This window comes from Thamnophis elegans, chromosome 5, assembly GCF_009769535.1.
Source record: "Thamnophis elegans isolate rThaEle1 chromosome 5, rThaEle1.pri, whole genome shotgun sequence".
NCBI classification, from domain to species: Eukaryota; Metazoa; Chordata; class Lepidosauria; order Squamata; family Colubridae; genus Thamnophis; species Thamnophis elegans.
The window spans coordinates 85,518,646-85,545,724 of NC_045545.1; the positions used below are offsets into that span (position 1 = coordinate 85,518,646).

Below are 27,079 nucleotides of genomic sequence, written 5' to 3' on the forward strand. Positions count from 1 at the left end.
CGTGACGCGCGACGCGGAGGCTCGTCCAAGATGGCGCGCGGCCTTTGGGATCTGAGGAGAAGGAAGAGGCGCGTTCACCTGTAGCCCCTGAGCCGAGGCAGGGCGCAAGGCTGATTTCTTTGGGCCCCGCCTTTTTTTCCTTTTCTTTTTTTCCCGGCCGCCCTCTCCGGGGACTCCGCTGGGCAGCTTGCGGGGCGGCTTTTCCATATGAGTCCCGCGAAGGGGGTGATGGTGTAGTCGGACGGCGGCGGTTCCTAAAAGCGGCGGCGGCGGCGACCCCCTTGGGTTCTCGAGCGATGGCTCTGCGGGAGCTGAAAGTTTGCCTCCTTGGGGTGAGTTGGAATGGGGCGGAAAGGACGAGCGTGGCTTCTCTTTTCTCCTTTGTTCAGGCTGGTTTAAAAAGTTCGTTTTGGATTTCGGGGGCGGCTTCCTCGGAAGAAGAACGGGGGTTTGGCTCTCCATGGAGCTCGGCTAATGGCTCTCTCTGGTCATCGTTATTACCTTAGCTGTGGGCTGAGGGGGGAATCGCACCTTAGAATTGGGGTTGTCTGCTCCCCCCCCAAGTATTTAACATTTAAACATTGAACAACTTCACCTCTCAATTCTCGGCAGGTTTCAAAAAGGCCAGGTCGGTCTTTTTAGGATTATGGTCTGATAGCCCTTTGACTTCTGAAAAGTTAACAATATGGGCTTGGGCTGGGATGCACCTTTTATTTTATTTTTATTTTATTTTTTAACTTCAAAAAAAGCTCCTCCTAAATGCATTTATTGGGAGTCCAGCCTGAACTCCCTCTGTAGGATTTCTTTCCAAATATGTGCTCAAGGCTGCAACTTTTAGAGGTTTTGTTCTTTCTTGGAAAGGAAAGGTATTTCGTAATTTGTTCTGCAACCAATTCTACAATAATTATTTGCAATATTTTTTTAAAAAAGTTTAGTGTTTAAAACATGTGCAAACTCCTGGTTGACTGATTTTGAGATGAGTGTTGAAAATTATTTTAAAGTGTGCAGCAAAATCCTTTATATTAAAGGAAACTGATGGTCAAGACTACAGAACCTTGAGGTATGATGATAGTAATATATAAATATATTTGATTTAAAACATATAATTTGATATGAATTGTAGGCAATGACTCTGGAAGGGATGTACGAAATCTCATTGTAACCAATTGACACATACTTTATAATTTGTAATGGAAGATATTTTTGTGGTGTTTGTTGTGTTTTGTCTGTCTGTGTTTATTCAAAAATAAAAAAATATTTAAAAAAAAGACTACAGAACCATTGCATAGAATGAATCTTATTTCTGAGAAAATAGTCCCAGGATTTCACTATAAAATATTAAGATCTAAATAATGTAATTTGAATTAAAGCCCAAATTATGAGAGAGGCTTATAGGAGAAAAATATACAATGTTCCTCAAAACCAATATTCTCTGTTTAGCAGAATTGTTCTGCATATAAAGGAATTAGGCAATATTCACTGTGCCCTATGATTGGTACAGGTAGTCCTTGACTTACAACAGTTCATTTAGTGACCATTTGAAGTTACAACGGTGCTGGAAAAAAGGTACATAGGGCTGTTTTTTACACAACATTGCAGCATCTCTGTAGTCGTGTGATCAAAATTTTGATGCTTGGCAACTGGTTCATATTTATGACCATTACTATGTCCCAGGGTCATGTGACCTCCTTTTGAACCTCCTGACAAGCAAAGTCAGTGAGGAAACCAGATTCACTTAACAACTGTGTTACTAAATTAACAGCTGCAGGGCCCACTAAACTGTAGCAAGAAAGGTCTTAAAATGGGATAAAACTCACTTAACAAATATTTCACTTAGCAACATAAATTTTGGGCTCAATTGTGATCATAAGTCAAGGACTACCTGAATAGAACAAAGCAGAATATTTTATATATTTTGCATTTAAATGGAGAAGAATGTATGTTTTTAAGAACATGGAAACAAAGATACCTTTCCTTTTTCTTTAGACATATAGGTAGTTCTCCACTTAACCATTAGCTTAATGACAACAGTACTGAAAAAAATGACTTATGACTAGTTTTCACTCAACCATTGCAACATCCCCATGGTCATGTGAGCAAACCTCAGGCACTTGGCAACTGCCATGTATTTATGACAGTTGCACTGTCCTGGGGTCATGTGATCATCATTTGTAACCTTCCTAACTGGCTTCTGACAAGCAAAGTCAATGGGAGAAGCCAGATTTGCTTAATGACAGTATGATTCACTTAACAGCTGCAGTAATTTGCTTAACAACTGTGGCAAAAAAGTTGTAAAATGAACCGCAACTCACTTAGCTGCCTTGTTTAGCAACATACATTTTGGACTCAATTGTGGTTGTAAGTTGAGGACTAGCTATACCAGCATTATTGAAACCCGGAGTCTTCAGCTACAGCTATTCTTATAATCAGTTTAGAAAAATGTGAAATCATAGCTGCTAGTTCTTTAGTTAGTGTTGGCCTTTGTACTCATCAAGTTCTTGAGAACCTAGGATGTTGTAATGTATTTATGTTGAGATCATTATTTTGTCTTGCCTTTTCTATATATAACTCAAGGCTCCTCCTATTTACCCCATGATAACAATCATGTGATATGGATTGGATTAAAAGGGTCACCCAGCCGGTTTTAATGTCTAAGGGAAGATTGCAGCTCACAGTTTCCTGGTTTCTAGTCTATCACCTTGACTACTACACCTGAAACTTTTTTTTTTACTTTGACATGAATTTTGACTGGGCTCAAGCCATTTCCTCCAAAGTCATAACATTACTGTTAATGATTGTGGGGGGGGGGGGGGGGGGAGAGTTGTTGTATTGTTTTTCTATATATTGAGGTTATATTTTTTTGTAAGCTGCCTAGAGTCACTGAAAGTGAGTGGGTGCCCATATAAATTCTCTAAATAAATCAATGAAGTCATAGATGTAACATGAGCATTGGATATTCAAAATACGATTTTGTCCAGTTTAGCTTGTCTATATTTGTACACAAAAACAAATAATTACAGAAACATCACTATACTTTCCAATACTTAAACCATACCTACTTAATGTTTTTCCTCCTCAGGTTTATGAATACATACATAGCCTTTCATTAAATAAGGAGAGGTTGAATGAATAACAACACCCTTTACTAACAGACTTGAAATACCTAAAACACCTTCTTTCCTATTGTTTAGTATGCATATTTTTAGGGTGGATCATTGTATAGGTGTTGAAAAGAGTCTCTGGTAAAGTATGTTGCTATGTTTACATGGCAAACGTTTATTTGGGAAAGCATAGAAGTACTGTGTTATCTAAAATAAAACACTAGCAATAGACAATATGAAGGCCATTTAACTACTTGCTGCTTTTGAAGTTTTGCAGCATCAATTCAATAGCCCTTGTGTTTATATGGTCCAGAAAGATGGGTTCACTGAGTAAAGTTAATTATGAGTGCATCTATTGCCCATATTTTGTTCATCTTGAGCAGAACAACTTAATGCATATTTATTCAGAAAGTTCAAAGTTGTTGTATAGTGTGGTAGTTTTGCCCTAATGTTATTTATTATTATAAATTTCATAATAAATAAATAAAATCATTACCCTATGTTACTTAGACTGTTCATTATAGTAGATTCAAATAAGGTACAGGTGGCCCTCAACCTATGGCTACAATTGAGCTCAAAATTTATGTTGCTAAGTGAAACATTTGTTAAGTGAGTTTTGCCCCATTTTATGATCTTTCTTGCCACTGTTGTTAAATGAATCACTGCAGTTGTTAATAGCATGGTTGTTAAATCAAACTGGCTTCTTTATTGACCGCTTATCAGAAGGTTGCAAAAAGTGATTTCTTTTTCCAAAAAATATCTTGATCCTGCAACCATCATAATTATGAGTCAGTTGCCAAGCATCTGAATTTTGATCAGGTGACCATGGGGATGCTGCAGTGGTAGTAAGCGTGAAAATTTGTAAGTGTGAAAAATGGTCATAAGTCACTTTTTCAGTGCTGCTGTAACTTTGAATGGTCACTAACCGAATTGTTGTAAGTTTTAGGACTACCTATAATGTCTCTTCTTCAGATGTCAAGAAGTTGTTAATTGAGATTTTAAGAATCCTTCTTTATCTCTTTGTTTCAAATGATTAAAGGCATTTTTATTATTCAATGGATAATGTTTAGATTAAGATATTTTTTTGAGAAAGAAATGGATTTATCCACATTCATAGAAGTTGGATGGAAAATTCTGAGACTAACATTTCTTCTACAAATACAGATAGGAAACTTAAAATTACCGTATTTTTTCAGAGTATAAGACGCACCTTTTTTTCCTCAAAAAAGAGGCTGAAAATCTGGGTGTATCTTATACACTGAATACAGCATTTCTCAATAAGGGTGGAGATAGCATCCATGAATGGGTTAACACAGTCCTTGTTCAGATTGGACTGTGTCTGATTATTAATTGATTATTGGCCTATATAACCCACCTTGTGAGTGTCCCCACCCAGCTTTCCGACTCAGTCCACTCTGGGACGATCGTGTTATCCACTCCTTGCTTCATCACTTGCTGACTCCTTTTACCATCTACTGATTTCAACTTCTGTGAGTTCTGGATACTGCAACTTCATATTAGTGGTCTGAGATTGTCTGCCACTGGCCGCTGGGCATGCCCCACAGGCCCAGTCTCTGCCTCTGATAGGGACAGTCATCTTACCTTTGGGTCTTATCCAATGACTGAGGCACTTTATATTGATTTAAAAAAGCCTATTCCGCAGCTCCGGCTGCAAGGCTCTTTGCGCAAACAAACGATCGGGCCGCCTGTCAGATCAGCCAAAGAGCTCTGTGTGAATCCGATCAGAGACAGCTCATAACGCAGGCACTGGCTCACCCGGTCATTTCTTGGCGCGGAGCACTGCGACGGATGCCAGAACTGCGCAGGAGGCTTGGATGGCGGCAGGGAGCCAGTTTCATGGACGTTGCAAAGCCTGGGACCATTTAAAAAGGTGCAAATAGAGGTATGGCCACTATTTTGAAGTGGGCAGAGCCTCATTGACGGGCACCATTTTACCTTGCATTCCTGCAGCCAGAGGAGAGTGACAGACAGCTGCGTCACAGAGGTTGCTGCTGAGGCCCACAGAAGCATGGCAGAGCCCGCCCAGGGACTCCTTTTGGCAGGTCAGGCCACTTGTTCCCCAATCAGGACTCCACCTGCACAGACTGCCCCAGGGGGAAAGGCCAGTGATAAGGCATCCTCCTCCTCTTCGCACAAGGGCTCTAAGCCCAAGAAAGGCTCAAAAACCGTAGCCAAAAATAAACACCAGGAGAAACGGGCATTCCCGAGGCACCCTGAGAAAGGGGAGGCTCCACCCTCCCGCCCCAGCCCATTGCCACAGCTACAGGTGGACATCACCCAGGGACCTTTCAACCCAATGCTCCCCATCAATATATCTGGTCTTTTGGGAGATGTAGCCCCCCGGCTGCTGAGTAGGGCCCCTGAGGCCACCTTCATCCCAACTGCAGCTGGGCTTCAGCAGGAGGGACATATGGCAACCTGGCCGAGCTTGCCTCCAATGGTCACGGTACCACCCTCATTGGGTATTCAAGATTTTTTAGCAGAGGCCATCCAACAGGGGATTGCAGCCGGGCTCCAACAAAAGGCCCAGTCTCCACCAATCACTGCACCCCTTACTGCTCCCTGGCTATCACAGGAAGGGGTTGCATACCTCTCCCCAGTGGAACCACAGCGTAGCCCATCGTCAGCATCTGAAGAAGGGGAGATCAGGGACGCTGACCTCTCAGAGGAGGAAGGGGCAACCCCGGATAAGCCCATCTGCATCGGCCTATCCCCCCCCACATTGTTCAAGTCGCTGGTGAGTAAGGCCAAGGCAGCTTCCGACCTGGAAGCTCAGACAGAGGTCTCCACGGCCCCACCGCAGCCAGCTACAGCCAGCGCTCCGTTTAAGGAACACAAGTTGGAAGCTGACGTCATACCAGCTCCTCAACTCTTCATGGACACAGTACAGAGGCAGTGGTTGTCTCTGACATCTGGGCCCAGCCCCTCTGCGAATGATAAGCGATTCTACAATGTCACTGAGCAGCTGGATAAGACTCTTCTATGGCCAACGGTTGATCTCCCTATTGCAACCCTACACACCGCCACAGCCATGCCGGGATCCCAGGAAAACATTCTTAAATCTGAGGATCGACGGGCTAACCAAGTCCTGCAGCGGGGTCACCAGGCAACCACCTGGGCTGTGCGAGCCACATCAGCGGCCTCATTCTTCTCAAATTCTAGCCTCTTTTTGTGTCTAAGAGACTGTCGACTGTGCGCATTTACAATGGCACCTGGAAGACTTATTGTGTTTGGTGTCACTCCAAACATCATTCCAGTTGAGTCTTCCATCTCCCAGGCCCTGGAGTTTTTCCAGGATTTTCTCGAGAAAGGGTTGTCCCCAACACTATCAGAAGACAGGTTGCAGCTCTTAGCACGATACTTACTTGGGGGGAGGACAGCCTCTTTCACACCACCCTGAAAAGGGCCTCCATTCTGCGGCCTCAGGCAGTGCATCACTAACCTTCCTGGGATCTCACAAAGGTGTTGGAGGCACTTACCGGGCCTCCCTTTGAACCTCTAAGGGAGGTTCCCATGCAGATACTTACCTAGAAGGTCGCATTCCTGGTAGCAATAATGTCCTCTAGGAGAATATCGGAATTACCCGCCCTTTCGGTGCAAGAGGACTTGTGCCAGTTTTATCCTGACCGGGTGGTGCTGAGGCTAGACCCCAAAGGTGGGGTCCTGGTTCCATAGGGCCCAGGAGATTATTCTTCCCAATTTCTGCCCCTCCCCGGTTCACCAGTTAGAACAACAGTGGCACACATTAGACATGCACCGGGCACTCGAGATTTACATTCAACACACGGCAAGCTTACACCGCTCAAAGGCACTGTTTGTCTCCTTCCTAGAATCCTCATTGGGCCAAAAAGTATCAGTGGCTACCATAGGAAGATGGGTACATAAATGCATTGTAGCAGCTTATGAAGCACGCCAGGAGTCAGTGCCGGAAGGTGTTACTGCCCACTCTACTAGAAGTGCGGCTATCTCCGTATCCTGGGCCACTCAGGCATCTCTGGATGAAATTTGTAGGGCTGCGGTTTGGGCTTCCCCTTCTCCATTTATTAGAAATTATAAATTAGACAAATCCGCATCGGCCGATGCCACGTTCGGGTGTAGGATTTTACAGATTGTTGGTTCGCAAGTCTTCAGTTTGGAAAAGTATACAGCCCACCCTTGAATTAGCCAGGCTTGGGTATGTCCCATTTATGGATGCTATCTCCACCTTATTAGAAGAGAAACCCTTATTGAGAAAGGGCGTTGGTATTTACCTGATACGCCTCTTCTAATAAGGTGGAGATAGCATCCGGCCTGCCCATATAGGAGGACTGTTCCTTCTGGTTATTGTTGTCAGATTATTCCGAAGGATGGTTGGGAGAGTTTTGACTTTTTCTCGTTAGTGTGTTGCATTTGAGTACAAGTAAATTATGGTTTGATAACACGTTGTGTTTATTTACTTCGCCGGAAAGCTGGGTGGGGACACTCACAAGGCGGGTTATATAGGCCAATAATTAATTAATAATCAGACTCAGTCCAATCAGTGCAAGGACCGTGTTAACCCATTCATGGATGCTATCTCCACCTTATTAGAAGAGGCGGATCAGGTAAGTACCAACTCCCGAAGCCCCGCCCCTTCACCAAAATGGCCATGCATAGCCTTATGGAGGCTTTCAGAGAGCCTCCTGGGGGCTGGGGAGGGCAGAAATGAGCAAAACACGGGCCTTTTTTGCTCAATTATGCCCCCCCCCAGCCCCCAGGAGCACACTATAAGCCTCCATAAGGCTATGCATGCAATTTTTTTGATGAAAAACGGGCCCATTTTCATGAAAAATGGCCGGTTTTTTGCTTGTTTTTGCCCCCCGCCCCCCAGGAGCACTTTGCAAGCCCCATCCCCAGGCTATTCATGCCTTTTTGGGGGGGAAAAACGGGCCCGTTTTTGGGAGGTTTGCAGAGTGCAAAAACTTTTTTTTTCCTTTTGGAAAACTCTTTAACTGATTGATGAGAATTACATTGATCAAGTACTGTGCCAGCAGAAACAAAGTCTTAGGTGCTGCAGATTGTCAGTGATTTCCTTCTCCAGCACATGGATAACCAATTTTGTTATATTTAAGTACAATGACAATAAAGATTATACTTATACTTATGGATAAATACACCTGGAAACATCTACCTATCTACTTACTCTCCCTTCCTCCCTCCCTCCCTACTGTATTTCTCTCCCTCTATCTCCCTCTATCTACCTACCTACATTTTTAAAAAAATGCCTCTTCAAAACCTGGGTACGTCGTATACTCCGGTGCATCTTATACTCCGAAAAATATGGTGCCTGTTTCGTTTTTCTTTAAGGACACAGGCGTGGGCAAATCAAGCATTGTATGGCGCTTTGTAGAGGACAGTTTTGATCCAAACATCAATCCAACAATTGGGTAAGTACCTAAAACTGCCTCTGCCTGCTGGACTGGGGCCCCAAAGGGGAGTGGCATCTTGGAGGTGATTAATGACCCCACCTTTTCCCCATGCACACTTGTTCCCTTCTTCCCATCTTGATTAAATGAATTTGATCTGAATTTTAAATATTAGGTTTTTATTATTTTAAGGTTTTCTATCCTATTTTAATTTTATGAGTGTAAGCTGCCTAGAATCACCTCGACAAGATGGGCAGCATATAAGTTAAATAATATTAAAAATAGAAGTTTCATATAAAACAATGAGCTAGGAAGCTAAGAGTTACATAAACTGTGGTGGTTTTTCACAATTTTATTAAAAAATTTAGTTACAACAATAAGAGCAAATATAAACTAAACTTCCTGACCCTACCACCTGGGCAGACCCATGTAGACAGATGGTCCCCCAAATAACCAGGCTCTATGGCAGGAAGGGCTTTAGAGGTGGTAATATCTTCCATGACACGTAGAAGCCAACTGCCAGCCAGTGCAGCTCTCAAAGCAGCAGAGACATCATTGCACCTGCCACTGCATTCAGGACCACCTATATTTTTCAAGTGATCTTCACGGGCAGCCACATATAGGGTGCATTACAATGGTCCAATTAAAGGTAACACTTCAGTAATTATCTGAAAGACTTCTCAGTCCAGGAACAGGTGCAAATGCAACCTAGGTAACCTGTGTGAAGACTCACTCAGCCACGGCTGCCATCTACTCTTATTCAGAAGCTGTGAGTCCCAGAGGACCCTCAGATTCCACAATAGTCTCTCATGGAGAACTTCAATATAATTAATGACTAGATAGAAGTGTCCAGAACAAGGGAAGGAGGGTATGTCAAGGAAATAAAATTTACAAATATTTCTCTAATGACTTAAGATTGATCATTTGATCTACAGTTATCCTAAACTTATTCTTAAATTTAATTTTAAAATATAAGGTTCAAATAGCAAATTAGGGTTTGCTTAATTTACATAGGTAACTAGTGAATATATTAAATAAGGAAAGATGTGCAAGAACACCTATCTCCTGCTGTTTCTACCTGTCCCATGAGGCCTAATAGGATGGATATGATGTCTCTTCAATGAAACAGTGTCGTATAGTAGAACCTAGAATGCAGGACTTCTCTGTCATTATGTCTGCCCTTTGGAACAAAATAATCTCCCCACCTTGAATAAGATAGCTCCAACTCTATTGGGTTTCCATAAAACCCTGAAAATCTGGGTTATTCCCAAAGCATTGAGATAGAACTTTGAATGAGTCCATCCTAAATGTTAATATGATTATGGTATGATCTTGGTTGTGTTACGATATATTGTGTTGTGCTTCTTGTGATTTTTATGTTTATTAGTTATTTTGTATTTTTATTTCTATGTACACCCTTGTTATAAAATCTGCTAGTTGAGCAGTCATATATAAATCATTTCAATGAATTGAATTTAATATTTGTTAAGCCATTTTTGAGAGGAGTACAGAAAATTATTTTGGAAAATGGATTGTGAATGCAAATTAGTAGCTGTTTCCATTACTTTACAAATATTGCCATTAAGATTTCAGAAAAAGTTAAATCTTAAATTTGCATTCTATATAAAGCCAGTTTTATTATTTAATTTCATTTTCTTAAAGTGCTAATTTTAACATAATGTAATAATTGGAATACTTCTGTTTTTCATGGTAACATCCTGTACTCTAATGCCATTAATGTAAGATGGGTTTCCACTTCTTATATGAAGACTTAAAGGCTTCCTGTATGGTCAACCACAAGTGCCTATTTCTCCAGTATCCACCCATCCCACTTTATTTCCACATTCAGTCACAGTACACATAGATATGTGGAGAATCTGAATTTATATTATTTTTATCCTACTTTTATTATTTTTTAAATAACTCAAGGCAGCAAATACTCTTAATACTCCATCCTCCTATTTTCCCTACAACACCTCAGTGAGGTGAGATGAGCTAAAAGAGAGATAGACTAGCCCAAAGTCACCCAGCCAACTTTCATGCCTAAGGCGAGAGTAGAACTCACATTCTTCTGGTTTTTAGCCTGGGTCCTTAACCACTGAACCAAACTGGCTCTCGTCTTGTGTAGTATATCTTATATACACTGTATCCTGAATTATTTAAAATTGAATCATTTATTTTTGACCTTTCAGAAATCCATATAACTAATTGGTATCAGGTTTTTTTTTCAAATGCCTTCTAAAAAATAGGCAATTCTGCACATTTGTTTTCCTTCAGTTGAAGACAGCAGAGACTTTGAAAACTGTGGTTACAGATTTTTTTCCTTCCAAAGTCATATCACTTCATAAATCATGAATTTTGTTCAACATTTGAAGTGTGGCTTAGTAATTCTGCAATTAAAACCACATAATAAAGTTTGAAGCTATTATTCGGCATCCTTAGGATGATTGCTCACATTTTAACAATTCCAAGAAACAAACTTTCATTTCACAAACAATACCAAAAATAACCATATTGTTCTGATTAATGATACACAAAACTACATCCATGTTTAGGGTTTTTAATGTTGTTATTTGCTAAAGAAAATAAAACAATAAGAATGTGAATATTTATCGCTCATGGTCTATTTAAATAGTCTTAACTGTGTATTTATATCATACTACGTGATTGTTTAGTTAAATCAATTTGTATAAAAGAAAAGAAAGTGGACCTTTTAACTTATTGAGTAGTATATTCAGACAAAATTACTCAACAAGCCTTCTCCACTCTGAGTAATTGAATGCTTGCTCAAGTATGCAATGAGAAGCAATTCAAACCATTATCTAATTGGTAGAGAATGGCAGTCCTGCTATTCTTGTGGTATAAATTGCAACATAAAAAGTATGTTATATCAATGTATTTTGTCCTCCGGTTCCAGTTTTTGTTTTATGTTGGTTGCATAAGGATAACTTTGCTAAAGTTTTCATTGGGCAAAGTTTGTCTTAGATAATAAATTGAGATCTTTGTGTTTTACTAAATAAAGCATGTAGATGTATTGTGTCTTTGACTTAATAGGTCCAGTAGGAATTGAAATAGCGTAAATAGAGGCTTTTAAGAAAATGAATACGCCTCAGTTCCTTGTGCCCAATTTTAGCAAAATTCTGTCCCATGTAGCTTCTCCTAGTAATAAAATGAAGCAGCCAGTCCAGCAACCTATTTTGTAATAAAAACACTAATGAAGCAACTTGAACTTTGTGAACTTTCGTCCCTCTTTAAGATCTGTTATGAAAAGAAAATGGAATGGATTCTTCAATCAATGTTATTTGTCTAAAGCAAAGGCCCCCAACCCCTGGTTCCGGGCCACAACCTGTTCAAAACCAGGACATGAAAGTGGTGGGTGAGGGCACATGTGTGTGCACAAACGAAGCTGTATTTATGAAAGAGCAAGCACACGAAACCATCTGCCCCCACCCACCCCCACTGGTCCACCAAGCCAAAAGGGTTGGGGAACACTGGTCTAAAGCATTTATGTTGTCTCGTATATTCTCTTTACTTCAAGATAAAGAAAAGATGAAATATACATATTTTTCCTTTCCTCCCATCTTTAAAGTTATAAAATTAATCTAAACCTTAATATGCTTCATGAAAAATATATTGATGTTCAGGGCATTCTTTGTATTATGGTATATTCATACATAACATTCTTTTCAGAGCGTCTTTTATGACCAAGACAGTACAGTATCAGAATGAATTGCATAAATTCCTAATATGGGATACAGCAGGACAAGAACGAGTAAGTAGATGAAGTATTTTTAAATGGGGGTTGATGACATCTTTCTCTGTGACCTACTTATAGTTGGCTGTTATTGTGAGGTTTTTTTATAATGCTCATCTTAATTAGTAGATATAGTATAGATGTACGTTTTGTAATAGGGAATTTCATAATCATTGTTTTGTGAAATGTTATGCTGAGATAAAGGATAGATAAATGACTGTTCTTGCTTCATTGACATTTCATTACTTTTTTTTCAAATTTGAGACGTAGTCTTATTCTAATAGGTCCATGAATTAAGAGAAAATGAGACAATGCATTGGAAAACAATTGGATGCATAGTAGAAAATGCATGGGAAAAAGATACCCTTATTTAAATGTATACTAGTAATTACTCTTTAGTGCTAGGCTCTATGTATTCTGGGTCTATTTATCTCTTGTATTTTAGAAAGTTCAATGAGTCTTTGATGATAAAACAGCCTGATATAGCATGTGAACTTAGACTCATAGCAGAAGGATTATTACTTTTTCTCTTAAGATTGCTATTTTAAATTCATTACAATTTTCACTTCCCCTTTGTTGGAATTGTGGTTTCAAGTAAGTTAAATTTACACTTATCAGTAAAAAAAAAGGCTCAAAATTTTAGCTTTACGCCTTTGGTGATGTAATTATATCTTCTAGAAAAAAAAATATTTAAAAACGAAGCCCCCATTGCCCACTTCTTCCTTAAATGATGTCCGGCTTGAGGAAGCCTTTTTCTGTGCTTCATTAATATTTGCCCACGTAGGGCTCCCCCACCCCCATCCCATGCATGGATCTAAATCTGTGACTTTCTTGGAAGCTACATGCAAAGCATTTGAAGAGGCACTTCGCAAAACATGTTGGCTCCTCTTGAATACAGAGCTGTTTTGGGGCCTTTTCCCTTATCAACTTTTTGTGTATATGTAGACAGTAGTCCACTGGAGTTGCTAGCAAAGCAACTCTATATTATGGGCAACCCCTCACTATAGGAAGACCCAGCCTTCTGGAGGACAGTGTCATATCAACAATTTGAGACAGACACACACACACACACACACACACACACACTTGCTATTTGCATCAACACACTTTAAGAAGTGCTCCTTTGAGTGTTTTGCACAGCCATAATATATAATTGTTACTGCTTGATATGTCCTCCATTTTATTGTTGTTTTCTCTTGAATCATTACCACATGGGGAATTTAATTAACAAATCACCCATCTGTAAAATGTAGGTGTATCCTTGCCTCTATGCTTACTAGATATTTTATGTTTTTGAAATATGAAACACATGGTAAAAATATGATTTTTACATAAGACCAATTGTCTCAGTTAATTGTCTCAGAATTCTTATCAATCTTCAGGTTTGAATAACAGAATAAACTTCAGAATCTATCTTCTTTAAATATGTCTATGTAGCTGATTTTGCCATGCTTGGGTTTTTTTTTTAGTAAAACTTGAAGCTCTTGCAACAAAGATAACATGATGTATTGTTAGCTTTGTGACTCAGAATTTATGATGATCTCCCCTTTTGTAGCAACTATAGAAAGGGTCAGTATGACTAAGAATGAAAAACATTCAACTTCAATTTCTCATTCAGCCTGAAACCTAATTGCTTTGAGAAATTATTTGCATTGATTCATGGCACAAGTATAATAAAACTAGATAGATGATAGATAGATAGATAGATAGATAGATAGATAGATAGATAGATAGATAGATAGATAGATAGATAGATATCCCTAAAATTGAAATTTCCTTTTACCTTTTATGATATCTTTTTTCTCTCCTTTCACTACGTCTAAATAATGCATTCTAGATCTTTTGGCTGAGGTTTTAAATTGCATATACAAATGAGAGTGAGCAGTGAATTAGCCTGCAGTACTGCATTCTAACCATTGCGCCGCCACAGTTCTATATCATATGCCATTTTTTGTATTTCTAGTTGCTTTATTATAAATCTTTCTAGCAATTATATGGATACATCATAAATAGATTCATTATATATCCTCCTATTCTAGCGAAATGCCAATCAATGTGCTGGATATTATACTATAGGTAATATTGTGTTAGAAATGGAAAAGAAATTATGCCCGCAACTTTATTGCTTTATTTTAAAAAGACATAAACAATTAAAATAAATATATAATCTATATATACTGTCTCCTTGCAGTTCTGCAATTTATGAATGCTGCCTAAAACTTCACAGAGCATTAACATGTTTTATATTGGTTAAAGGGTTAAGAGTTTAGAGTGCTCTAGGTATATATAATCCACTGAACTGTGAAACTTGCTAAGTGATCAGAGCCAACCACTTTCTCTTTGTTTAAATTGGTTTTCCAAGTAGTTATATTTAGATTCTCATTTAATTGTATTACTTATTTATTTGGAGGAAATGTGAGAAAAAAACTGATAGAGGACAAAGATGCCTTATAATGAATTCTATTTTATTTCTCTTACTCATATTTCAATCCCCCTTTCATTAAATATTTGATATGATTGCTATGGTACAGAAGCCATTTTTATGTGTTCTTCCTCTTTACAGTTTCGTGCTCTGGCACCAATGTATTATCGAGGGTCTTCAGCAGCTATTATAGTCTATGATATTACAAAAGAGGTAAATTAAATGCATTTGCAAAATCTACAAATTGGCTGTTTTATTAGATTTACTGATCTTGTTGCTTTCATTTTAGGAAACATTTTCAACATTAAAAAACTGGGTAAAAGAACTTCGCCAGCATGGACCACCCAATATTGTTGTAGCAATTGCTGGAAATAAGTGTGATCTTAATGATGTAAGGTAAATTAAACAGGGTCTTATCCAGCTGTTCGTAACATTTTATTATAAACCTACCAGTACAACCTCTTGTTATACTTTTGTTTCCCAAAAATATATGGATACTTTAATCCTTAATTAATTTTAATATATTGAAGAAGAGACAAGAAACAGTCTGTCTCAAAACAAATTTTATTAATTTTTTAATATTCATTACAGTAATTTACTTTCATTTTAATTACTGGCTGCTACCATGTTTTCCCGAAAATATGACCTATCCTGAATGAAACTAACGCCTTGCCACATTTTTCGTGTGGGCAAAAATATAAGCCCACCCCTGAACATAAAGTGTCCTGGACAACCCTCCCCCCTCTGGCCAGGCACAGCACCGCTCACCGACCTAGCAGTATCCCGAAGGTGCCAAATTGCAGGAGGCAGGAGGGGTGGAAAGGCGCTCACATTGCTTGCTGTTTTCGGGATACCGCTAGGTTGGGGAGTGGCTTTCTGCCTGGCCAGAGGGGGGAGTTCCGGGTGGCTGCTTCCTTGCAAGCGGGCTCCCTAAGACCCGGGCACAGCCTCAGGGGTGAAGCAGCCATGAGGTAACCATGCTCATGAGCAGCCGCCCGGCAAATCCCCTCTCCAGCTGGGCAGAGTGCCATTCACTGACCTAGAGGGTATCACTAAGGCGCCAAGCCATGTGGCACTCTGCCCGCCCCCCAGCTCCCGCGGCTTGGCATATTCAGAATACCCCCTAGGTCAGTGCATGAAGTTCTGCCCAGCTGGAGAGGAGGATTGCACAAGCGCCTGTTCCGCCCCCAGCCTCACCAAGCCCTTGCGCAGCTCTCCCAGGGCACTGCCACCGCCCGCCACCGCCACGCTCCGAGCATAACTTCCAAACTCCAAAACTCAGGGCCGAGTCTTCCAGCATTGGCCGCTCTAGGAGTGCTCTCTATGGTGGGTCGGCTGCTGGAAGGCTCTCTGTCCGGAAGACTCTGTCCAGCAGCCGGCCCACCATAGAGAGCACTCCTAGAGCGGCCGATGCTGGAAGATTTGGCCCCAAATTTTGGAGTTTGGAAGTTATGCTCGGAGCATGGCAGCAGCCAGCGGCGGTGCCCTGGGAGAGCTGCGCAAGGGCTTGGTGAGGCTGGGGGTGGAACAGGCACTCGCACAACGCTCCTCTCCAGCCAGGCAGAGCTCCATGCATTGACCTAGGGGGTATCCCAAATGTGCCAAGCTGCGGGAGCTGGGGGGGGCGGGCAGAGCGCCACGTGGCTTGGCGCCTTAATGATACCCCCTAGGTCAGTGAATGGTGCTCTGCCTGGCTGGAGAGGGGATTTGCCGGGCGGCTGCTCATGAGCATGGTTACCTCATGGCTGCTTCGCCCCTGAGGCTGTGCCCGGCTCTTTGGGAGTCGGCTCGCAAGGGAGCAGCCACCCGGCAACCCCAAAACAATAAGCCCTCCCTGATAATAAGCCCAAGGCCATATTTCGTGGGGCAAAAGAAAATAAGACCTTGTCGTATTTTCGGGGAAACACTGTATGTTAATCAAACCACTGAAAGAAAGTTGGGCTATTTATTAAATAACAGATGATGGAAGGGATGCAGCATGAACTATGAAAGAGCCTTGGATTTGATTAAATCCTATTTGTGCGAGGAGAAAACAGAGCATAATTCCTAAATAATTGGTTGAGTGGAAGGCAGATGCTGGGAAATAGATGGAGAAATGCTGAAATTAAGCTTCATTTAAACATCTAATTGCCATCTATGCTTTCCTGGACATATATTACAAACAATTACTGCCTTTTAACTATCAGTAAATCATTATGGAACAAAATGTTTATGTTTTATGATGTGCAGAATTAGCCATACCCCATTTGTTGCTATATTTCATTCATTCAATCAAGCAATTTCTATAGCTGCCTATCTCAGTTGATGACTCTGGGAAGCTACCTATTATATTGAAGCACGAATGTTTTGGCAGTCTAGAGAGATGTACTACTACTGCAAATTGTGTTAATCAAAAACTGATTCTATTTCCACGTCTCTCAGATAAAGTGTGTTACAGAGTTTGGCTTAATTATAGAAATAATTGATAATGCTACATTGATTTGAAATTAATTTTCTTTGCTAAAATGAAGGTAAGTTATTATTGTTTATTTATAGTATGTATTCTCTTCCCATCCTGCAGAGAAGTTATCGAAAAAGATGCTAAAGACTATGCGGATTCCATCCATGCAATATTTGTAGAGACTAGTGCAAAAAATGCAATAAACATAAATGAACTGTTTATAGAAATAAGTAAGTATTCAACGTCAGTAAATCGCTAATATTTTTCTTCTTGAGTTCCTAGTTACTAACAAAAAGGAATCTTATATTAGCTTCATGCTCTACTTCTACTAGTTGTACACTTTCTTCATAATTAGCATCATTTTCATTTCATCATTAGGACACAAGTTAATTTGATCTTTCAAATCATATCTTGGCAGAAGAATGAGAAAAGTACTGGCATTAACATTTTTTCATCCTGTTAAATGTCTTAACTTTGCTACCTAATAAGTAGTGGGTTTATTTCATATCACTAGAAGGAGAGGATGTGGAATATACAATAAGCATTAGAGTTGTGCAAACTTTTTGAAATCAGTACTTCATTGTGTTGATGTGAGAAAAGCACTTCTCAAAAGTATTAAGTAGCCACATTTAAAACCCATGTTCTTGTTCCCAGGTTTCTATGGTGTTCTAAGAAAAATAATACACTTCTCTCCTGGGAGCATTATAGAGCAAATGTTGCTGAAGCCCAGCCCACCCACCAGCTCCCACTCTTCAGCCTCTGCCTCCCAGCAATTTGCCTCTTTGCAGTAAACAGCAAACAGCCTGGTCAGCTTCAGCACAACCTGATTTAGCACGAGCAGCTGATTGGTGGTTGGATTGGCCTCCCAGAATACTGACGATCAGCTGTTCCAAGCTGTGGGGATCACCACTGCCTATCGCAGCCTCAGTGCAACCCATTTTCAGTCTCCGCGCATCCTGTTTTCCACGCATCCCGTTTGGCGGCCATAGGCAGTTGCAATCCCCGCCCTCTGGAAAAGGCTGAAAATGGGGTACATGGAGGCTGAAAATGGGGTGCATGGAGGTGGCAATAAGCAGTGGCAATCCCGCAGCCTGAAACAGCTGGTTTTCGGTATTTCGATCCAACCGCCAATCAGCTGCTCGTGCTATATCAGGCTGTGCTGAAGCTGTCCAAGCTGTTTGCTGTTTGCTGCAAGGAGGCAAATTGCTGGGAGGCAGAGACAGATTTTTTTTTCTTGTTTTCCTCCCCAAAAGCTAGGTGCTTCTTATAATCTGGAACATCTTATAGTCCCAAAAATACGGTAAATAAACTTGAAATGCTAAATTTATAGGTGAGCTTCCAAGTTAATCATTAAGCATTCAGCTAATAAAATGAATTCCAAGCAATTTGAATAAATTATTTGGTAGTTTACCAGTACTTTTGGTCTAATTCAAGAAACATAATCCTAGTACTTGGGGGGGGAGGGGTTAATATTTTTATTATAATTCATAATATAATGGAAATGCTAAAATGAAAAGAAAAATAAGAACAAAGTGAAGTAAAAAGAGAAAACATAGAATTTTGAGTTCTGCCCTTTCTATTGAGACATTGCCATCTTACTCTTTTCTTCTTTAACCCTTCCCCCATATCCATAAATCATCAGTATTTCCTTCGTTCATCAAAAAATCCATGTTAAGGCTTCTAGTCTTTTTTTAAAGTATTGTTTTTTTTTTCCTTGACCTGTAATCCCATTATTTGAAGAAAGGTTAACCTGACTTCTAGGCTGCTGAAGAATAGCTGTAGCATTGATGGTTAAATTTTTATCTGTATGACCTGTCTTTCTTTTAATGTGTGTATTGAGAAAATTCTTTTCTGTTTTTATGTATTATCAAAATTATGAATGTCTTGTAATGAAGCTAGGCTTTAGGAAGGAGTCTCTATTTATTTATCCTATTAGTATCCCATTTTACTTACAGTCTTCCTCAATTGTTCTTTTAATACTCTTTAATGCTGTTTTTCCCCCTACCTCTGCAGGTCGTAGAATTCCATCCACTGATGCCAACCCTCCATCTATTGGTAAGGGTTTCAAACTTAGAAGACAACCTTCTGTGACAAAACGCAGCTGTTGTTGATACTGAGACCCAACAAGCTAGCTTTTTAAAAATATTTGGCCTTAAACATTAAGGGTTTATTTTGAGTATCGGTTCCTGATACTGGATTCTGATCTCCCTGATATTCAAAGACCCCCCAACATGGACCATTTCTGGCATTCTTACATACATTCTGTGGAGATCTTGCTGTCAAGACTGTTCCCACATGTGCAGTGTACAAACTAATCTCTTACAGTCAAAGGGAATTGCCTTTCATTCTGCTTTAATCTTTGAAGAGGAGGAGCCAATGTACAGATTATAAGCCTTGATATTTCATAGTTTTGTAGAAAAAACATTGCCATGCTTTTGTAATTGGGGAAGTGACACTAGCACTTTTTATGGATTTTGGAGGGAGTGGGCTAGAAAATACGGAAAAGAAAGTTTTGGCTTGATGTTAGTGCCATTCTGCACTTCTCCTTGCTGTTACTATAAGCCTTAATGTTTTCATTGTTGCTTCTTCAAAGACTAGAAAGAACAGATGATTGATGTAGCTACCAGAATAATACTGATAAGAGTGACCAAATAAGCCCATTCAGTACCCAATCTTAAATTGCACTTTTTATTTTCTGATATTATTATAGAAATATAAATAAGAACTTTGCTTTTAAAGCAAATAAAAAATAAGGAAAGTGTAGCCTTAGACAATCTTAGCTCGTTATATTTAATTATTTTATAGTTCAATGGACGTAGACTCTTCTTAATAACTTCCAGTTAAGATACTTAGTAAGAAGCTTAGATTAAAATAATTTGACCACAACTGACAGGTATCAGTTGTTGTCAATAGCCTTAGAGCAAGCATGTTAGGTGGGAAACGTTTCTAATTGCTTAGCATAAACCATTTTATACTTATTTATGAAACCAGTGTCTGAAGTAAAATAAATTATGGAAGTGCCATTGCTAAAGGTAGGATTCTTGTTTACTTCTCTCTCTCTTATCCGTGAGGTGGATCGTGAAAGAAGGTCCTGCAAAGAATTGCCGGGAATTTCAGCCTGAGCAATGAGCCTTAAATCAATTGGCATCCTCTAGAATAGCACTGGGAAAGATTTCCCTCACTATCCAGTAGAGGTTGCTGCTAGTGTACTTTGAGGCTTCCTTTGGGAACAAATCATTTCACCGAATCATCCAGAAATGGCATTCAGAGCTAACTGTCTGGGACAGTGTAGACGTTGCTTCCATGTAGTTGAACTCATCTCTTTACACCCTCTTCTAAACAGATTATTTCTTAGCTTTGGTTGTGCTTTCCATTTATTTTAAACTATAAATTAATCTTGCCCCATTACATGATTTCTCGTCATTCATTTTTGTTGCAAATAGAGCAAACATACCACGTGTTTTTTTCCTCTTTAAAATATAGGAGGTAAACTCATAGTGTGTAAAAGAAGCTATAAGGCTTTGATATTTCCTGCTCAGCAGAACATGTCTGATGGCTTGGTCTTAATTTACAACTTAAAAGGGAATTTCAAAGGTTACATTGGAAATAGACAGTTCATACTTTTTTAATTCTATATTAAAAAATTCAGCATTACTCTCAGGAGAATTATTATAGTTAACCAATGCAATTGGAAATATTAAGTCATGATATTTGTGAATTTGTCTAAGAATTCAAAATTCTAATTTTGTAGTATGTTGTGTGCTTTATCAGAAGTTTTTCTGAAAAGAAATAGCCAATTATGGAGTATTTGGCATTCCCACTAACCAAACTATGAATCTGTAGATTAATAATGAAATGTATTGTTCATTCCATATCTTGACTTGCTTATGTCATTAGTTTGTTCTGAGTTTTACTTTCAAAAATCAGCTTGAGGACATATGTCACCTACTCCAAAGAGCCATATACTGGCAATAATTATTTAGAATTGAAGCTTGGAGAGGTTGGCATTACAAGTCAATCCAATAGCTTTGTTCACTGTTTTATCAAGGATATAATGTTTGTCCGGCAACACATGGGGAACTGAAGGTGTGAAAGAAAGAATGTCGGGGATGTACTTACTGGGTGTTTTCAAGGCAATTTGCTCGGTACTTTAAACTGAAGTCAAATAAGGATCTTTTCCAAGACTTTTATTAAGCTTCAACAAGAATCTAGCAGTCAGTTCCTTCTATTCTAGCATTGTACCATGCCTGAAGAACTCCCATCAAAACTGTGCTGTTTCAGAGACCTTTGAAATTTGGCAAGGAACTACCATGGGGGTGAGGAAATCAAAAATCTCTGGTAAACACATTTAGGACCTGTAGTGCTTAAAAGGACTTTTTAGATTTAACTTCATGTTAGTTAAACCCCCCTCTAATGAATTGAAGATAATTAGGCTGCTTCTGTACCTACATATAAATAGAAACAGACTGACGATGTTATCTAGTTCGGTTAAGCAATATCTGCAAGAAAACAACCAAGCTCAGAGAGCACCAAGAAACACCCATCTCCCACCCCCCCATTTCAATCCTGAGCTACAAATACACTCTCATCAGATATATCATTGTCCTCCAGGACAGCCTTGTATAGATATAATATTGGAATGCCAGTGATTATATGTTTATCCAAACTGTTATTAAAACTTCTTCACATGGCTGTTTTATAATCACTATTCTGTTTCTTGATGATACTTTACTGGTTAGTCTATATAAGTCTTAAAAATAGTTAATGCCACACATAGAGGTCAAACACAAAGCTTATTTTGGAGAATATTACTCATGTCTGGAGCAGCCAACTTTATCTCAGCATGATAGTAGCACCTTTCTGCTATTTAAGGCTTTCATCATTCACTTATGCCATTGTGATATTAATTAACTGCTTTCTTACAATTACCTATAATTAGAGGGTTTCTTATTATTTCACCTCTGTAAACAGAATAATTTAACATATCACCAGTTGCATCTTTTGAAGCCACTGCTGTAGTTAGTCCTCAATTTACAACCAGAATTTGGATCAGAATTTCTGTTGCTAAGCAAGGTGGCTGCCATGGTTGTTAAGTAAATCAGATGGTCATTACCGAACCCAGTTTCCTCCTCCCCTTAACTTTGCTTGTTGGAAGGTGGCAAATGGTGATCAAGTGACCCCTGGACACTGTAACTGTTCTAAATACGTGCCAGATGACAAGTGCCCTCATTTTGATCATGTGACCAGCGGGGATGCTGCAATGACTGTAAATTGAAGACTAATCACACGTTACCTTTTTCAACTGCCATTTTAACTTTGAACAGTGGCTAAACAAATAGTTGTAGGTGGAGGGCTATCTTTGGTGTGTTAACATGTGGCTCTGCAGAGTGACATTTCAAGCATAAGCTATGGCCTTGGCTGTATTGCAGAAACTTCCCTACCTGTCCCACGTCATCGAGTTCACTGCCAGTGTTAGCCTGCCTTAAAAGTTCCCTGGATGTACTTAATCAAATATTTGTATTGAGATAATTTAAATCTAAATCCCTACTCATTACTGGAGAATGAGGGTTATTTACAGTACCTCAGTACTATCTGCTTATTGCTATGCAAATTAATAGGAATTTTGAGCTTCAACATCTCTTGTGTCACGTGAGTTATTTGTAAAGGGGGGGGGGATTACCCACCAATCTTGCATTGATCCTAGATCTCATTCATAAGGCTTTTCCGGAAGGTGGGAGGAGATATATATAGTGTATATAATTTTTAGGTTATAGCACCTACAAAAAGGTTGGGAGTATTTCCTCTTTTGTTTTCTCTATATTGCAATGTTTTAGTTTCATGCAACAACACCAATCTTGTAAGAATTAATAGAAAGGCATCAAGTAAACAAGATACTGCCCTTGTCATTCAGCATTGTGCTTATTCCAATATAAATTAAAACAAAGCTGAAGGTAAGATTTCAATTACTTGGGAGATAGTGAGCAGATAAATCTATGTGAAATCTCATACAAGCAAATAACCTACAATAAACAGCCTGCTTGACATCTTCTCAAAGAAACAATTTATTGGGACTTACCCCTGTAAGTGCACATAGAATTATGGCTTTGATATGCATATACTTTAAATAGCAGGCCTAAAGACCTCTCCCAATATCAGATATCATTCCACCTTTCTATAAATTATGGTTTGGACACTGCTGTAAAACAGTTGGTCATTTATGTAGGGAACTCACTATTTGGCAGCATATCTAAAATACATTAGTCACCATGCATACATTTTAAAAACATGGCTTTAATATGTAAAAAGCAATAGATAAGAGGATGTATTTATCTTTATTTAAATAGTGATTGAAAAGATAATGTAGATATATTTACTGAATATAACCTTTTGGTAGTGTCAGATTTCTGTTGCTACAGTCAGAACTAAAAGAGGTAAATACTTTCTCTGACTGGAGACATTAATTAGAGAAAATGATAAATGTGGCAGCCTAACAATTCTGACCCTGTCCCCTTGCTGAAGGGGAAGGAGGCCGACTACTTAGGGGAATGCAGGATATCCTGCACCTGTCCATTGTGTATACAACAGCTGCTGGCCACCTGATCATTGAGGATCTACTCCCACAGGTAGTTGAATTCAAAGGAGCAAAGGCTCAAAGGAATCTCTCTCATAATTCTAGTTAAACATAGCATTATCTAGTCATTCAAATATATATGGCAGAGTTACTTTTGAAAGCACATCCAAAATTATCTCAAAACACACTCCTCAGAGTTCCAATGCGAACCTGAGTCAGTCAGAGATATTCCAAGATCCATTTGTCAAAATTTAGCTCTCAGCTTAATAAACACACACATTTCAGACTGCCCAATGGAATTTAATTGAACCTACATGTTATTCTGTAATCAGAAGTATGAATTCAAAGAGTTTTCTCAAGTCAGGTAACACTGCCGTGTGGAGGATTACCTGGTTTAAGCCCCACAAATAATATTACTAGTCACTAAAAAGTAAACATTTCTGGCAAATTATTTTCCACTTTCTTCTTAAATATATAGGAGCTGCTGACAGTCTTCAGGCCTCAGCTGACCTTGCTGTAGTGATTCCCCTTCCTGTTCCAACCTGAAAACAACATGAAATATACTGCAGGAAATGATAGAAGTTAAATTAAGGGAAATAACTGTTTGGTCAGCCACTGAAGATAGGTGAGCCAAATGTGGAAAAGCACTCTTAAAACTGTTTCATCTTACTTTGTGATCAACATCTACTTTAGCTCTTGCTTAGGCCTTTAAAGCAAAGAAGGTGAAATGTGTTTTAGCATTTTCTCATATCTTTACTCTGTTGGTCTTCATCATTACGCTAATTTCTGCTTCTTAAAGGAATTACAAAGCTGGCCTACTATGCCTTTTGCTACTGTAAGAGTATTTCCTGCAGTGATTGGAGGAAAGAGAACTCTTGCTATGAATATCAGGACTATTTAGTTTAGGTCACAATGGGGTGTGCCTCGCCTCAACTGGAATCTAGTGTATCATATTGATTGCACTGCATTTCAATGGATGTTTTTGGAATGTCCTTTTTCTGTACTGTGTTTGCTGAACAGGATAGGTTTTATTTTTAGTAGCTTGGATCAGCAAATCTTCCTCTGGATGATCTTGGGGGAATTCTAATTTACAGCAGGCATGCAGCCATTTGAACTGCCTAACCCACCACTCCTCATCTATGGTTTCACTTTATAAATAGCTGCAAGCAGGACTACACACGTTTAGGACATTTCCCAGTGAAATTATATTTCAAAAGTACCCATCTTTCAGTAGTCACTTTGGGTAAAAATGTTTTTTCCTTGAGCAGATATTTTTTGAGGAATGTCAAGATTTTATGATTAAGGTTTGGGGATTTTCTAATAACTCATTCTTCCATGAGACACACAGGCAAGCATTAAAATAATTGCCTTCAATTGATTTTTCTCCTCCTTTGAACTTAACCAACAGGATATTTTCATTTTGTCTCTTACATGAGCTGTATATAATTGCATTCAATTTCTTGTACCCTGAGAAGCTTGCATCCAGAATTAAATCATTTTGGCATATTAAAAAAAATCAGAACAAAACATAATGATACTCTCATCTCTTCCTTCCGGTGTAGCAAGAATGCTATTATAGACTTGTCAGAAGAAACAAACCTTTCCTTTTTTAAAAAAACTTGTCTTTATAATCCTAAGAAGCCTACATAGAAGTTTACGTTGCCTATTGTCTATCTTTTATTAGGGTCCTGGATGTTAAACCTGATGCATTTTGAATACAAAATATAGGTTCTATAACTTAGCCCCTCATTCATGCAAAATAACAGTAACACTTTGCAGCCAAAATTGCATGTCATTCTGGAGAGCCACACCAATCAGATAAAATGTACTTATATGAGTAGATAAATTGTGTTAATACAGAAGGTGGGTGATTTTTGTTACTTTTTGTTTTTCTATCGCTAAACTATTTTGCTGAGATCTCTAGCTAGAGTAGAGGGTGGCATAAAAATGCTGGCTAGCTTAAAGTTTCTCTGTTGGAGGAAGCAACAGATGCCAGACTCCTGAACCTTTTATTCCCCTTTTCCATAGAGAATGCAGTTAGTCTGGCAGGATTTTTGTAAATAGCAGAACTACATTAAAGAAATTTACTTTCACCTGCTCATGGGGTTGCTCTGGTTCTGTTTTCAGATATTTCTTATAGATTCAGTTTAGCCTTTGCTTGTCTTGACATCTCTATGGGGAGCCACAGGTGTCGGTAACAGACCATGATGACATCAAAACAACAATTATATAATTGTGCCATGCTGTCTGACACAATACAAGTTGCATTGTTAGCATGATGTCATATATTTTCTTACATCCCCAATATCCCAAATCCACTCTATCCTCTGCAGACAGCTATGTAGCAAGTGGTTACCTTGGTGCAGCATTAAATGTATTATCTTACATTTAATGGAACTGATAAAAAGGCTGTTCTTCAGAAGCTTTTTATCTGGCAGAAATGTTTTATAAATAAAGTATTTAGACATAATAGTTTAATTATAGTAGCAGTAGCTGAACTCAAAATGTTACTTTTCTATATACTCTGTGGTTGCAACTCAGAAGAATGTTCTCAATGCAGTGGTAGACGTCTTTTGCAATATTACAGTAAGCAGTACTGTAATATTGTAAGGACTCCATCCTTTCTTTTCCAAGAGGCTACTGTTTGCATTGAAAATAAATGGTTCATTAAATTTAATAGGGATTACTCACTAAGCCAATATTACTATCAGGCACGGCTGCAGCTATTTACAATAGAAAAAGCCCCGTGTATAAATTCATTAACACATTTAATGACACATCTGGTTTGGCCTTTAGGTCATTATACAGATCTGATTTAATCAAGACTCACAATTGCATCTTGCCAATCCTGGGAATTTCTTTGTCTTGGCTCTAGAAATAATCTATATGGAAGACAGAAGTAGTCAGTGAATCTTTTCGCCACACCAATTCTACTCTGATGGCATGTACCTTTAGCCTGCTAAATTATTGGAATCACTGTAGTTACAAATGGTTGCAAGTATACACTTCATTTATTTAGATCATACAGAATTCATTTTACACTTCCAAAAACTGAGCAGAACTGTAATTCAGAAACACCTATGGCATTAGCATTTGTGCTTATAGTGAAGGGAAAAAATCTTAAATAAATCATAAAGAGCATTGCGCTTTTTACAATTTATAAAAGGTCTCTAAGTCCAATACTTAGAATCATCACCATTCTTCATGAGGACTATATTGTGCAGTTTGTGGGGAAAACAGAGGCAGCAAGGATAGGGGGTGGAAATATGATTGTGGGGATATGTCTGTGGAGTTTCTCAATCATCCATGTCATGGTTGTGCCAAAGATGGTGTTCAAAAGGCAACTGAACTTTGCCCCCCCCCCCCCGAAATGTTTTGCTTCTCAT

At 39.0% G+C, this 27,079-nt stretch overlaps 1 protein-coding gene across 3 annotated transcripts; it reads left to right on the plus strand.

The window, feature by feature from the left end:
• The first annotated feature begins 2 nt into the window (after positions 1-2).
• On the plus strand, positions 3-25,407 carry RAB22A (RAB22A, member RAS oncogene family). 3 transcript variants are annotated; one of them, XM_032218526.1, is made up of 8 exons: positions 6-332; positions 8,448-8,527; positions 12,197-12,278; positions 14,824-14,895; positions 14,972-15,078; positions 17,243-17,352; positions 19,136-19,177; positions 24,172-25,407. In XM_032218526.1, the coding sequence occupies exons 1-8, from the start codon at positions 297-299 to the stop codon at positions 24,237-24,239; spliced, it is 597 nt and encodes a 198-aa protein (XP_032074417.1). In that variant the 5' UTR covers positions 6-296; the 3' UTR covers positions 24,240-25,407. The 3 variants fall into 3 exon arrangements, with proteins under 3 accessions (XP_032074419.1, XP_032074417.1, XP_032074418.1); XM_032218528.1 differs by lacking the exon at positions 14,824-14,895 and having other exon boundaries at positions 3-332; XM_032218527.1 differs by having other exon boundaries at positions 8-332; positions 19,136-25,407.
• The last annotated feature ends 1,672 nt before the right edge of the window (positions 25,408-27,079 follow it).

Bases quoted from the DNA above. Each gene is read 5' to 3' on its own strand.
- RAB22A (XM_032218526.1), top strand. From the start codon at position 297: ATGGCTCTGCGGGAGCTGAAAGTTTGCCTCCTTGGG. The intron at 333-8,447 runs GTGAGTTGGAAT...TTTTTCTTTAAG, and splicing joins TGAAAGTTTGCCTCCTTGGG to GACACAGGCGTGGGCAAATC. The intron at 12,279-14,823 runs GTAAGTAGATGA...TCCTCTTTACAG, and splicing joins ATACAGCAGGACAAGAACGA to TTTCGTGCTCTGGCACCAAT.